The sequence below is a fragment of the Branchiostoma lanceolatum genome, chromosome 9 (genome assembly GCF_035083965.1).
Source record: "Branchiostoma lanceolatum isolate klBraLanc5 chromosome 9, klBraLanc5.hap2, whole genome shotgun sequence".
Taxonomy (NCBI): Eukaryota; Metazoa; Chordata; class Leptocardii; order Amphioxiformes; family Branchiostomatidae; genus Branchiostoma; species Branchiostoma lanceolatum.
Window position 1 is genome coordinate 12,381,306 of NC_089730.1, and position 15,712 is coordinate 12,397,017.

General features: G+C 41.9%; 1 protein-coding gene across 5 annotated transcripts in view; it reads right to left on the reverse strand.

The window, feature by feature from the left end:
- The window catches only part of LOC136441729 (fibroleukin-like), a 45,420-nt gene that overhangs the window by 5,740 nt on the left and 23,968 nt on the right, over positions 1-15,712 (reverse strand). For 4 of the 5 annotated variants that reach the window (XM_066438172.1, XM_066438176.1, XM_066438174.1 and 1 more), the window contains exons 4-7: positions 3,937-4,059; positions 3,262-3,411; positions 2,427-2,540; positions 406-528 (exon numbers count right to left, since the gene is read on the reverse strand). In XM_066438172.1, the coding sequence (XP_066294269.1) occupies positions 406-528; positions 2,427-2,540; positions 3,262-3,411; positions 3,937-4,059 (510 nt within the window). The remainder of the gene's footprint in view (positions 1-405; positions 529-2,426; positions 2,541-3,261; positions 3,412-3,936; positions 4,060-15,712) is intronic. The other variant, XM_066438173.1, reaches the window with a different exon arrangement.

The following is a 15,712-nucleotide window of genomic DNA, read 5'->3' on the forward strand; positions in this document are numbered from 1 at the left end:
GTCCATCTGGCGAGCGAGAAACACTAGACAACTTTTCAGTTAACTCTCATACACAGAAAGACAGAAATACCCAGAAAGAAAGAAAGAAAAAAGTAACAACTTTCAATATCTTTTGCAGAGAAAAAACATAGTCTTGGGGAAAAATTTGCTATTCTCTAACCCTGCTGAAAGACAATCAAACAAACAAACAAACAAACAAACAAACAAACAAAGTCCTTGACTAGACCTGTTCACCGCTAGTGTTACTCCGCAGGTCTGATGAGAATCGCAGTAACAGTGGAATGCTGACATCTAGTGCGCGCATGTCGTATGAAGTGCAGTTTGGACTCACGGAACCTCCACACGTGCCACGGTCACAGGATGTACATCGGCACGCCGGCAGAGGTTAAGTAATTTTTGTCTTACAGGACTCACTTGTTTCGCAGTTGGCCCCAGCGTAGCCGCTCAGACACACGCAGCTGTAGGAGTTGACGCCGTCGATGCAGGTCCCGTTGTTCTCACAAGGGTTGGGCAGACAGTCGTCAGAATCTGGGTTAAAGGGCACAGACTCATGTTTCAACGATCTTAAAACTTTGTAAGTCTAACGTTACAGCTGTCTATTCTTGCATTGGGTTATGAAATACGTAACGCAAGGCATGATGGGGTATTTTGGGAGATAAACAAGAACACGGGTACTACAATACATGTAGTCAACAACTTCTTTTTTCCAATTTGTTTCATGTTCTGTGTCTGTAAAGCTATTCCAACGCTGAGTTTTACTGCTCCCTCAACAATAGCGAGGATTATGAAATATGGAATTAACAGCCAAAGAAAGAAGGCCCTTATAACCACAGGGTAATAAAACATGAGGCATGCCCATCAATATCAACATTAAGCCAGGTAAAATGAGGTACAATCTATCAATTCAACCCAAATACTTCTCAACCCCAGCGGGTTTATCGGGTAAATCGATGGAACTCCGCGGCGCCCTGTAAAGATCTGACCGAGAGTTAACCCCGAAGTGCCCGCTGCCTAATGATCAGGATCGTTCATCACGCGCGAAGTATCCTTTAGGGCTGCGATTCTGACAATACAAATCATGTTGACCTGCGGGTAACGACTGTGTATAATTTGGAGTTCTTGGAACGTTTAGTGTGGACCGTGACATGGGCGTGTCTTGTCATCTTTAAGTTGAAAAATCAGATTCTTCTCAGCATCACCACGACGTCTCCAAGGTCACCAACCAATACAAACGCTCTTAGACAACGATGGATCACGGAGATATGAGACATCGGAAATCAATTCTGAGTGCCCAAATCGAGCCATCTATTTTCTGATGGTCATAAGGCAGACCCCATCCCATGTTATTGAATTTCTTTATTGTTAAACCTGGAAGATCCTTTGGCCCTGCCCGCTGTCGGGCGCGACTGAGTAACAATCAATCTGTAAGCGCTGCATCGAAACCGAACCCGTCATGTTGGCCTAAGTAATCGATAATGAATGAATATTGTAATATTGGAATGAATAGCGTAATGTTCAACAGTAGCGTGGCTTAAAAGTGATAGGAATGATGAATGTGTGAAGCAATTCTAATGACTTTCACATAGATAAGAACGTGTCTTTCTGCATAGAATATTATGTACCGATTCCGACCGCAAAAGTGCGCACTGTGTGTATTATCAAGAAGCAACGCAACTTAAATCAAAGGCAAAAACTTGCTATTCAGAGGTTCGGATATAAGAACTGTCTAAAATCTTAAGAAAATCTACTTCTCTACTTCGATTAGTCGAAGACGGTCTTGTAAGGAACATCTAGTGGATGAAAGCCCGCCTTTCATCTGGCTAATAGCAATGCGAGTATATTGATGTCCGTGCAGACATTTTGTGCAGAAGAGGACCATAATCTAGCGCGTCGATCATGGTTTGGCTGTACGTTTGCGTCAAGTCATTTCCTCTCTGGAGGCGTCTTCGCTTCCTTATGCAGAAAAGGATACGGGTTCTTTCTAGAGTCGATACTGAACAGATCATGCATGGACAGATGAAATGGGAAGCACTAGAAATGTACAGGAGTTCTCGAAATAAATATGTTTTGTATAAGAAACCTGACAGAAAAAGATCGCTATCGAAGAGACAGTAAAAGAACAGAAACTATGTAAGTCGGCGAAAATCAATTGTAACTTGTAGGCTAGTGAATATCAATGCTAGCTATAGATGACAGAAAAACAAGAATAGGAAAATACATCATGCTCTATAAGTGGAACGCACGACAATATAAAGTCTACATATCTGTGTACTCATGACACAACAAGGTCCGTGTACTTATGACACAACAAGGTCTATGTACTCAGGATACAACAAGGTCTGTGTAATCATGACACTTCAAAATGTGTGTACTCATGACTCTACAAAATCTGTGTATCCATGACACTACAAAGTTTGTGTACTCACTGATCTCACAGATCCTTCCGGTGTAGCCAGCAGGACAATGGCAGGAGAAAGAGTTGATGCCGTCCTTACAAGTTCCTCCGTTCAAGCATGAGTATTCAGTACAGTCTTCGATGTCTGTAAGGGAGTGACAAAAAGTGACAGATCAACAATTATGCAATATATATGCTGAGCATGGTTAATGCAACACTATACACAATTATTCTACTTGCGGGAATATCTTTTGGTTGATTAGTCCTTGTGTTAAATTGAAAAAAAAATGACCAGTTGCATTAAAGTCACTTTGAGGACGTTGCAACCCTTGGTCATTTATTAAAACAACGTTCCTTTTTGTTAAACCATGAGTGCTAAACATCTCTAGATACAAGTATACTATAGTAACATAGAACAACTCGTCATATAAGGTTATTTATAATTATACACAAAGTCGTTGTTCCCCAATAATTCGCATCAAATGTGTACAGTGAATGAATGAATGAATGAAAGTTTACCATTATTTTATGTACAGTTCTTTTATATCCTTTTATGTTCCTTAATTTCCTCTTCAAAAACATAGCAGACACAAAATTATTGAATAGCAAAGTTCTTTTATTCACAACCAAGTATGTACACGAGCCGATGACTGTCTGCCATCTTCATCAGGGCATTGCTGACTGGTTCACTGTGCACTGAAGCTAGGTATTACTGCTAACAATGCAATGCCCTGATGAAGATGATAGACAGTCATCGAAACGTCGGCTCGTGTACATACTTGGTTGTGAATAAAAGAATTTTGCTATTCATTCATTCACCAACCTAATGAAACTATTCACGGATACAAAATTAATTTGTTACGTACTTCTCCCGCAGTCCTTGCCGGTGAATCCGGGTGCACAGTAACACTCGTAGTCGTTCACCTTGTCAATACAAGTCCCGCCGTTCGCGCACAGGTGTTTGGACAGGTACACGTTCCCGCCCTTTCGCGTCATCCTGTTACAGTCATTAATATCTGGGGCGAAACAGGGATATTATATTTACCTTCATCACCATCATCATCATCATCATCATCTGTCCTCCTCTTTGCGAGGTGCAGCAAGCAAAGTTCATTTTCTAGAATTGCTTTTTATTTACCTCGGTAATTACCTTACTTTTCATAAAGAAAGACGTATTTGCTAGCTTGCAGTTGAATAGAATATTGTGCATGATTCATTGTTTCAAAAGTTGAAATACAAAACATCACAACACTGTTCAGCACCAAGGACAGGCCCAGTAAGCATTACTGTTCCTAGGATTATAACGATTATAATATGTATATTGTGTGCAAATAAAAGAAAGACAATGCTTACAAAATGCAGAACTACTGTAAATAACTAAACTTCGGTCCAACATATCTCCGAATTTTGCACTGCGTGCTTCATCATGTTGAAATAGTCACGTGACCTTGCGGACATATGACGTCTTGACATTGTTACGTTTTAGCATAATCTGTTCAGTAATAGTTCGATCATCCAAAAGAATTACTTAATTCACTTACTCTTTTCACAAAACCTCCCCTCATATCCCTCTGGGCAGGTACAGGTGAACGAGTTGATGCCATCGGTGCAGTTCCCGTTGTGCACGCAAGGGTTCGGGTCACAATCGTTGGAATCTTTCAGCCCTGCAGAAAAAAAGACAGCACATGGTCCGTGAACCTAATGTCGAAATTCGTTCTTTCTCTTAGAAATTTCTTGGTAACCTTTTAACGTCGAGACAAAGGCTGTCATGTACTTAAACGCGCGCCATCCTAAGGGGATGATATCTGTCTTTAGCTTTACACCGACAGAACAAGCTTAAGCAAGGGTTGGACATCGGTGGGCGGTCAAGCGACTCCAGCAGTAGAAGCCATCTGCTATGGCTGTTAGGATTCCTAGGGCTGCACGCATGTAAAAATTCTTCGATTTCATCAGCAAGTACGTTGTCATCTTTACAAAGTTTGCCTGCTTGGGTGGCGATCTGAACCCGCAATTTCACCAGAACTTACTTAGTTCCATATCCAAATATCGTCTAACTTCTTGGTCAACTTTTTCATACTCATCTACATTGTAATCACAGTACAATCTAACGCAGGTGAACTAAATAAGCCACCTGCCAGAGGTAATTACACACAGGATTGCTGCTCGTGTGAGAGTAAAACGCCCCCTATCGACCGTGATTTCAAAAGCACCCCGCTCCCTGTAATACGAGTTGATCGAACCAGACTGAACCCCGCCCAAGTCCATTGCCAAGATTCCAAATGTGCGGCGCCTCGCTTCATCCTAGAACTCAAAAGGCCGGAGAGTGATCCTTCATTCCGTCACACTCCCTTTGTCCCTGCCTTCCTTTTTAAGATTAAAGTTATATCAAAGATACGCGCGAAGGGTGTTCAAGCTGGCGGTTTAAGATCCAGGCACGACGAAAGCTCGTTAAATTGCCAAGAAGGCGTTTTCTTCTACCTCTGAATCTGCAAGATAGCAGAGTAAGTTAGCGTCTCGAGGGTGATAAGAAAGGCCTGGATTAAAGGAAGCGTTCGGCTTTTTTTGCCAACATTTGTGCCGCCTCAACGAACTCAAGACTCAATCCGCTAAAACTTAAAGAAGTTCTCAAGTTTCGATTGAATTGAAATTGGCGATTAATTTTCAAATTTTCTGATGGAGCAAATGACTGACAGGTCGTGGAGCTGTAGCTAACTTATTGTACTCTATCTGCTTAACTACGTCTTGTTCACCTATTAGTTGACCATTGCTATTCATTGCACGTATGGCAGGTTACGTAAAGAATATTAGCATGCAGAAGTATACAGGGTAGGTCAGGAACTTGTATTCCCATCTTCTTGGATTAAGATAAAGATTGAATATCTCCTGATTGTTAGACGTGACAGGTCGTTCGGTGTAATATAACCAGCTGCTGCCGCGCCGCGTGCCTGCGAAGCTGGTGTGTTACTCCGAAAGGCGGTTATATCGGCTACATAGATACAGATACAGACAGATTCATAATAGAAGTGCGAATCAAAATAAACCATGATGATATTAACTAACGTTGCGAACACCACCGCTCTCTGTCCGCCGTACCGTTAAACATTTGCAGTCTGCTAAGCAGCAGGGATCGCTTCAGAATACCAAAAATAGACATCAACTCTCAGCTTCTATTAACTGCACACTCCTCACCCCTCCATCAGGAGCGGCGCGGAAACAGCTTTTTTATCACCTTGCCAAGGTCAAACACGTTTACAACTTCGCCTCCGGGGTTGATTGCAGAGTCGAATTTAATAAAAGGCATTTCATCACGCCTAGAGGCCGCGTCTTCCGCCACGGATCATTGCGCACTGTTTCTGAGAAACAAGACTTTGCCACAGCTCATGTTGTTCTCTTACAATTCTCACCCAGCTAGTTCACTCATCTTATTCTCAAGTTCAAATCCTGAATTGATTTTGAAACGTTATCTTCGATTGGTACTTTTCAGCGGCGGCTAAACCCAGCTTTGAGGAGCTCTCTCCTTTGGTTTTTATGGAGTTGTGAACTTCTCCAGTCCCGCCTTGATGTTCGAGCGCTTCGTTAAGTAGCCAAGCCGGATTAAGACGAGAAAGGAATCGAAATGTACAGACCGAGATCCCCAATTGACCTTCTCCTTTTAACAGCCGTGTTTAGTATGCCGCGAGTATTTTCTTCACGTCTTCTCGACTGTCTGTTTTAAGACATTCCGCTGAAGCCAGACATTAATCCGCAGGTTGATGCGCGGGTCTGATACGCCGTTTCTTTAGGGAAAGCAGCGCGCTTGATTACAGCTCCGAACCCGGCAATCAGCGGCGCGGGCCTTATCGGCATTTGGCAGGGAGGCGCGGTTTGATTTCTGGCTGACTTTGACAAGTTCGCGCGCTGTTTGGTAAGCTCCGTGTGTTCCACGGCGGTGGGGCCCGGCAGGGGTGTGCCGACCGGCTGGGGCCTGCGCACGGGGGAAAACAACGGATTTTAGAAAAAAAGACAAAGAAACCAATTCTGTGGTTGTACAATAACGTCACTTTTGCATTATGCTGATTTTTTTAATGAAAAACTTATTTCTCGTCGATAAACAAATTTTCTGATTTGAAGATGAGATGGCAGATAAATACGCTTCAATAATGCAACGAAATCACCACATTAATAAATAAGACATGAGTAAAACATGTCTAGTAATAAAAGTCCTTGTCCCTCTGAGATGTTGATGTTCTTATCTGTCACAATCTCAACTGTTTAATGGAAAACGACCCAGGGGGATGGTTACCTAACGTCTTTTAATTACACTAATAAAAGTACGATGTGCTTAATTCTACAAGCTGGAACTTTTATTGACCTTTAAATTGTACAAGCTACAAAGACGTGGAGATTGTCCCATCGGCCACGCCCAATTTTAAGCATGGCGAGCGTAGCTGTAGGCGTTTGACTTCTTCAAAGGACTTGAGAAATTCCCGACAGATGTAATCAAATACCATGTATACTTCATGAATTCAGCATCGTTTATGAATGAGAAGAATGTTGTATTAGAATGATTTTGATCTCTGTTCTTTTAACGAAAAAGTCTTAGAATTGTTGCAAAAATCGAAAAAATACGTATTTGCGTGGGTCGCCAAACCAATTTTAGTCAATAGTCCAGTTGTTCGTATTTGTGCGTGATATGTCATGTGATGCGTCACGCCCTCCCACAGGTAGCTCCCACCTGCCAGGTGCTGCCAGGTGCACCATGTTCGCCATCCCCCCGCCAAGGCCCCAAAGAAAAGCACGTGAAAAGACATTTGATCCGGTCAAGAGATTTTCACGAGATGCAGCATTCCACTCGCGTAGGCCTGATGTTCTGCTATATTCATCATCAGTCATGTGTGACTAGGAGTTATGGGGGCCTTAGCAGAAATCCATCTATCCTCATCAGGCCATTGGGAAATCATAAACATGCAAATATGACATATTCCGAGGCAAAAGGATAGAATCTTCGGACAAGATTGGAAGAAATCTTGAGTGTTTCTTTTTATCGTTTTCCTTTTTTATGCGAATGATTCACGTCCAAAATCCAATTTTCAAAAGTGTATTTTCGGTGGGTTGCACAAGGAATAGAATTGACTTTTCACGCGTCATTCATTAGTGAAATAAAGAATGGCACAAACCTACCTTACAGACTTATAACTGAGGAGAGGTCACATCAAATTTTGATGCGTGAAATACAAAGAAGCGGAAAACCGATCGAAGCCAGAAAAGGAATTTTTCAATATCTGATGCACCGCATTCTTCAATAATTCATATAGGTGTGGCCAGGCGTGTGTCAGAGGGAAAATCGTATGAAGTTTGAAGAAAATGTGTCTTGAACATACTAATATTATCTACATTTGAATATTACCATGTTTGAAACAATAGCTATCTGAGACAACGTTTTTAAACGTTAGATCTCTTGGAGGTGTTTTTCCTGTCTGTACAATCTGATTAACGTTACCTATAATTATAACATATGAGAAATATGGTGTCTAAATTTTGTGCAGACATCATCTTTATCTGCCCTACTGTTTGCGACGTTATTGAGATCTAAAGAAAATTACGTGTACTTTCTCTTTCGTTTAGAAGAAATTGGAACATAAACGAGAGCGGAAAATTCGTCCGCTTTCGTCCTGAGGAGGGCACAGGCGGTGCGCCATCAAGTTGCTTGTAAAATATCATTTAAATCTGACATTTTCCACTGGGTAAGTAGCAACTTTGAGTAGTACATTCTTCAACAGCCTGAAACATCGTAAACACTAACGTCTATACAGTAGCAAACAAAAATGTTCGTTGCAACAAATATACAACCTCTTTTCCGTCACGAGAAGCATTGGTACAGGTATGACTACATAACAACTCTGAGGATATACTAGCGGTCTACTTGCATGGCGGTGGATACTGTTGAAAATCCTTGGCGAACACTAGGTACTCCTGGCCCATGTCCAACCCCTTACCCAGGACAGTAAATGGGTATGGCATTTTAAAGCGTTTATGTAACGTTAACCTTTCCGGGTAGATCCGGGACAGTTGTGGCCCGTACAAGGGCAAATTATAAGGGGAGAACGAGCAAGGAGAAACGTAATATGTCTTAAAGGTCTCGCCCTGTCCCATTATTTCACACTACAGGATGTGCATATACTGTATCGAACATATAAGCACCAGTTATGGTTAAAAACCGTGGAGCCGCCATTTTGACCTTGACGGCACTGCCAGAATGTCATGTCACTAACCGACAGGAATCATGGGAAATCGCCATGATTCCCGTTCGTTTTATAAGTTGACGAGAGAATTACACCTGACTATATCAACCATACTCTGTTGAACAAGACATTTGCCGGTAAATCATCTCACATTTGGGTGGACTGGGAAGAAACGGAGTCAGCAAACTTAAGTGTTTCACCTGCTTCGCTTGCAGACGGCGTCACGATCAACAGTTTCCTCACGCCTTCATTAATCAAAATGTATCCACGCTTATTACGAGACTGATGGATTATTTCAACGTTGTAATGTGTTAGATTACGTTCGTGTAAACCGTGTACACGTTTCTTTTCTTTTTCTTGCACCCAGTAGTAGTGAAAGGATCACTGTTGTGCTTTTCACCTTAACTATAATTTTCTAAAGATAGTGTTTCGATCTTGGGTAATTGTTCGTTCCGTGTTTTTTTTTATCCGTGCTATTCTGGCCGATTGTCTATATATGGCATTTCATTTTCTGTTTTACTGATTATCTGATGAACAAGCGAGTATGAGTTGAATGAATGAAATAAACAATTTTTTTTCGTTTATCACATAAACGCATCCAACATGCCACAACACTTTAAACAAAACGAAGAGCGGCTTTTAGACTAACGAAACAGTGATGTTTTACTTGACACGTATGTTTTGAATGATTGGCTGTTTTTATGTGGTAAACATAGAGCGTTCTTATATGAATGATTCTGGGTCGTTAAACGGTCTGCATATTATGTATCCAAGACCTCTGGATATCGCGGAACATTACCGCATACGGAACTGCAGTTTTATCTTGGGCACGGAGAGGCCTCAAAATTCTTTTTCTTTTTAAGAAGTGTCCGTCCATTACATTCCCGTCAGTGTCTATACCATGAAAAATGTAATTTTACAGATCAGTTCAAGTCGTTCCCGTCTCAGACCTTTTCACCTTATATCCCAGAGAAACTAATGCGCTTAGACCAACAAAAAGGACTAGGAATTCGCATGTTTTTGAGCCGTCCTTGGCAGGGGCCTCGCCCACGCAAATTTGATATGGAACTGACATTTCGTTTTATCCATTTCAACCCTTGACAGCTGTTACATAATATGTTTAAGAATTCATGGTGCGTGTTCATTTAGGGGTATACTTGTAGCATAGATGCTAAGTTTGTTAACGTTGATCGTCTGCAACATACACAGGATTTGTAGTGTGCAAAGGAGGATCTTTCCACAGCACGATACGATTATAGAAAATGTAAACGAGGTGGGATTCCCTTTTTCCTGATACTTCAGGAACATTTTGTTAAACATTCACTTCGGTGGAGTCCCAAAACTGATTTTCCTAAATGAAACTTGTATCTTGTAGAATTCATATTCGAACGAAATGTACATGATAGCTATTCCTACAAAGCTACAGAGACCGCATGTCTACTTTGTTCATCCACATGTTAATAAGACACCGCATTCCTTTAAATCTCACTCACTTTACTCATTATGTACTCCGGCCATTTTGATTTGATGGGCACAGAGAGCAGGTGGGGCTCGTGCATTGACAATTACACAAATAGATCTATCGAATAAGGGCAGGGTGGGGTATCGAATTTCAATTTTCAAAAACCATCTGAATTCTCCGGATTCTCGATCATGTCTGAAACAAGTGAAGCCGCTATTCCGCTTGTATTTATCAAATAATTCGCAGATCAGCGTACAGGGCTGCAATAGTCCGTTATTGTCCTTAACATTGAGTACAAATTGCGGAGCAAACTGAACGGAAACGAATTCTGGTCATTCCGATGATAACAACCCTTCTATGAGATGGAATCTGCAACCCCATGAAACGTTGTTAGTTTTACGCGTTGCCAGTTTTCGTTTCATATTCTATAAAATCAACCTTCCGTTAAACAATGACGTTTTGCATGTACGTGTACTTTTGGAAAAACGGAAACAAAGTTGGTTACTCTGGGGCATTGGAGTTTTTCTAGAATATATCTGTAGTAGGATTTTGACAGTTGCGCACGAATTAGTCATATCTTAAATCAGATTTTGCACAACTTCGGTTCCTCCGATCGGTGGGGAACCTTCAGCAGTCCGCCCACGCAGCAGCGGTCATGAATTTTTCATCCCGACATCGTATGTCTAAGCTGCCTTAAAGTGGTCCCAGAAGAAATGCCGAGAATTTGCAACAAGAGCCCGCTTGAACATTGCTGGGGGAAAATTGCGGCCAATTTTGCCGATAATCTCGGGAGGGCAGCTCGCCGTATCAGCCCGCCGCACAAGGGTTCCCAAGTGCTCCCGAACGGGGCCTATCGATCGCCCCTCTCTATCTCGCTTCTCCACGGGGATCGCTTAAGTAAGGATATGATCTTCTCGGGGATAGGCCATCGCTTGTAATTACTCAGCGCGCGCGGACGGATCAGTATGCAGGCCGGGGCCGCTGAAAGCCGCTAGCAGCAGGACAACTGAACATTCAGTACCGCGGATAGCGCCAATCTATACACAAGGTGCCCTTGCGGGGCCCGGGAAGGGAGGGGACGGGTGGAGATAAAACAATGGGCGGGGCTTGGATGTACTTAAAACAAACAAAATGCGTAAGTAGGACAATCAACAGACTCCTAGATCTTAATTCCCTATGTTGTTCCATGATCGTTCACTGAATCAACCACATTTCTTTCTATGAATGTGATTCTATAGTAGTTGCATACGCTACCAGAATGAAATATCGCAAAATCAAAGCATTTTCTTGAGATCGCTAAGTAAATTATAAAGTTTTAAAACTTAACAATCTACAAAGACCAAAATCGGCAACTTTCACGGCACTGAAAATATACTATAGAACATGTTTTCGACTTAATTTTCCTATTTTGATAAATATCCCCCGTTGTGATTGCATTCAAACTGCAACTAAGGATGTTCTTCTTAGAATCATTTTGTCAAAATTTTGTGGTACTTATATGCGCAGTCACTATCTGAAACGTCTGCCTGCCCCTCCCCTGATTCGTGGAAAAGAGTGTATCTTTCAACCTCAGTGAGTATCTAATAAGATTACTGTTGTACGAGAACGAACTAGCCCTCAGAGATGATGTCTATCGTTCAAGTTCATTACTCCCTGAGCAGGTTTGACGGGAGCTGGAGGCAGGATTATACGGTGATACAAGATTCAATATATCTCATGTGAAAAGGACACCTTGGATGAAAAACCCGTCCTAACCATGGCTGCTGATGGACTTCATTTCCTGTGAGAATCCACATGAAAACTGCGCGGATCTCGGCATCAGGGTGAGGCATGATCACCCCGGGTGTTTCACAGCGGCGTTTTCTTCAATAAAGAAAAACACAAGTTTCATCATCCTGAAGCCGCACTTTTACGAAAGATTAGTTTTAGCAGAGCTAAATTTTGGTGAAACGCTGTACCATAACTACTAGCAAGGTTTTCCCTACCTGTTTATAAGACAAAAACATAACGCCGACAAAAATACCCGCTACAAGATCTAGCCATCACTTGTACAAGCGACAAATTGGAAAGCTCAGTAATATTTCATTGCCATTGTATAAAGTTTCAAATAAAATCCTTTTATTGAAAGTAAAAGTAAACAGTCACAAGGGAAACCCAAGCGCCCTGGCACTTCACACGGACGCAACTTCATCCTTTGTAGACCAAGTGGCGCAGGAGACATCACTCTGCGGATTTGCATACTCGACCACGTCTGCTGACTTAGGAGAACCACTTCTGTGGATGAACAACTCAGTTGAGACCTGACCCGGTTAACTGTTGCGTTATAACCAGGTCGTTGCCCCCGTGCCTCCGGGGAGGGCACAAGACGAGTAGCGTACAGGATTCTTGGGCTAGCGGAAAACGATCGCCCACGCTTAGTGCATGTACTTTCAGTAAAGCCACCTTTCGAGATAAGTTTCACGTGGGAGCTAAACGTGTCCCTCAAAGACAATTTAGAGAATCGCTAATGTCAACTACACTTGATCTAATCATGACAGCTGTTAGGAACACTTTTACTCAGCAGTTCAAACGTAATGTTTTACGTAACGTTGGTTCGTGATCGTGGTGATAATGACGCTTGCAAATAGTTTGAAGCGATCTAGTTGGGATTGATACAGGTCTGAAGTTTCAGCGGCTTGAGTTTTTTTAGCAGCTCTATTAAGCAGCGGTTAGGTTTCAAAATTTGTGTTAGCATTTTTCTGTGTTTGGAAAGTAGCAAAAATTTGTCGGCTTGTTGTATTTGGGAACATCACAGAGTTTGAAGGTTGCAGGAGGGTAAAACATTGTGGAGGCCTCTACAGTTCGTGATATTCTAAATACGAATGAACTCAGAACACCATTCACTTGTAGCAATTCGCAAATACGCAACAGCTTGGCAGCATGTGTTGCAACAGCTTGTAGCAGTTAGTAGCAGCAATATAAATGTTTCCATGTACCTCTGCTCTGTGTTCTAAGTAGCACAGCAGGCTGGGTTTTCAGTAACTTTTCAAAGCAGTTTGTATCTTTGCAGCAATGTCAAGGCTTATTCTATTTTACAGTAGCTGAAACAGGCAGCTAGATTTGAAGAATAGCCTCAGTTCGGAGCTCGCGGTAGTTTGTATTCCTGTAGCAGCGAGTGAAAATGAAAACACTTCATCTCTCGGCAGGTGTATTATGCCAGCAGGTTACAGGAGATTGTGCCGGCAGACCTCTCAGCCATTAACCTGGATTCCTAATGGCGTGCGATGGATGACCAATCAAGGGGCGGAGACAATGGGAGTACATAACGGGGGCCACTGCAGAGGTACGCGGGCGCCGGGATCCGCGCCAACCGCCGCGCTGAATATACATCAACGGGAGGAGCAGGAAACTAGGCAAACTTGGAATTTTCCAGTAGTTCGGTTCTGCTGGCGGTGACGGTCAAGGAAAATTCAAAATAGGACATAATCACAGGAGATGAATGCCAAATAATGTAGGAAGTCAAGGACGAAACGTATTCGTTCTGAACCAAATTATTTGCTTCCTTCTTACATTTTGCATCAGGAGCATAACGAAAAGACAAAAGCATGTGCACTATTCATGGCACCGAAACCGTCTACTTTACGTTCAAATTCTATTTGAGGGTATGCAAATCTTAATTACATTTGGCCACAACCGTAAAATGTAGTTTAAGGTAGCTAGACGTGAACGAAACTATAGAAAAATTGAACGAATTTCATGCAGTAGATCAGAATTGAGCTTTCGTGTTAAAAACTACATCATATAAGGGTGTAACCGGTCGTTTCGAACACATGGTACTTCAAAATAGAAGAAATAAAATGTTACTTCAAATGAGCATTTAGACATACATGATGATGATCAAACGGAGTCTTACTATTGGTCCGTTCGTGGTTAGTCAGAAGCTGTAAAACCTCGCCGTTCATTTTCCCCTTCAATTTTGAATCCAGGGTTCATCAGTATTGTATCAATATCTATGACATTATCATGCCCTGTTTACATATCTACCCATATAGTCAATTTATATGCAACTTTCTGCGAAAGCAAAACAACGTTATACATTCGATCCTGGCGCAGCATGCTGTATCAACGTAATGTTTACAAGTTATTAGAGTATTAGCGTGCATGATTAGAGTGTCGTTACTGTAATTCATAAAAGTAGATAAGTTCCTTTCAATTGTTAGATTTCAACAGTAGTTCAACTGCCAAGTTGCCATACACTGTACGTGTTACAATTAAAGCGCGACTAAATCCTTCTTCTTCGGCCTATTTAACGTTAATCGCCGACCTCCATTCCTCACCAGGTCACGGGATCGGTGGGTCTAAAAGGATTTTTGAGGTTTTCGCCACGATGTGAAGAGAATTTCAACATTAGATCTGAGACATTTTATAAATCCCTATAGCCTGTAGACATGGGAGGGAGGTATTTGCTGTCTCAGTGATATCATCCCGTAAGTTTTAATTAACCCGCTTTTCTCAGCTGAGAGCTTGAGACGCTGGCGATGAATACTTAAAGACAGGAGAGTCTGAGAGGGATGGAGGAGAGAACGCCCTGCATTCGTTATCTGTAGACATCTTAGCATCCATGAGCATTGTTTATCTAAAAAATCTTCAACCAGACCGACTACTTAACCAGTGATTTAAAATTATAAGAATGAACTATGAATGGAAGCTGCGTACTTTGCTCGTGGAAACAATGGTGATAATTTCTGTAAAGAAGTTGTAAAGAAGTCCAATATGAATATGTAGCCCGTTTCTAAAATGTGATTCGAATAAGAAACGTGCACAGAACTAAATCGAAGATTTGATGGCAAATTTTCTGCCGGTTCTTGTTAATGATTAGCATTATGTGTTATACAATTGAAAAGCTTGTATGTTTTCCTTTAAAACGACATTTCACATGTTATGATCACGCTTTAGTACAACAAGCACCCCTACTCTCTGCCAACGCCAGGCTCTGTGTTGGCAGGGGAATTTTGGCACCGTTTTGTTTAGTGACTCACTTGTATAGATCTAGTGTTCAGCCTTCGAATGTAGGATCAGGCAAATGTGGTATCACATGTACAGTGATTAAGGGTAATAGATAAGATTTCCAATGATACATAATACTATACAAATAATAAAGTAACGGAAAAACGATTGATCAAAAGTTTCCGAACGTTTTGTGCTAAGTGTATATTTATTTACACAAACCGTGACAACTCTAAATAGGATTCCATGCTGATCGCTGTGTGAGTTATAGCCACACTGGATACGCACGGTTGGGGTCAATGTGGTAGATTAAATTTTGACGTCATCAATAAGCCAACAATGCGCAATTTCAGGTATTTTCCTCCACATGTATCAACAGCTCTGCCCTAAACGGAAACACAGGATAAAGAAAGATGCGGGCTCTGACGCAGTTTCGTTTGTTTGAGGGGGTGGCTGACGTAACCACGCCATGAGGCGAAATTTCCGCAAATCTTCCATTGTTGCGTGAAGACCAGTGATGACCTCTGCACAAGTACGCTGTTCACGGGTTGTTGACGGACTCATCATTCCTTCAGAAAGTCTTACGCGCATGACTGTAGCAGGCAAATTATCCTGACCTTTGACTTTTGAGGAAGGTCTTCGCAATCA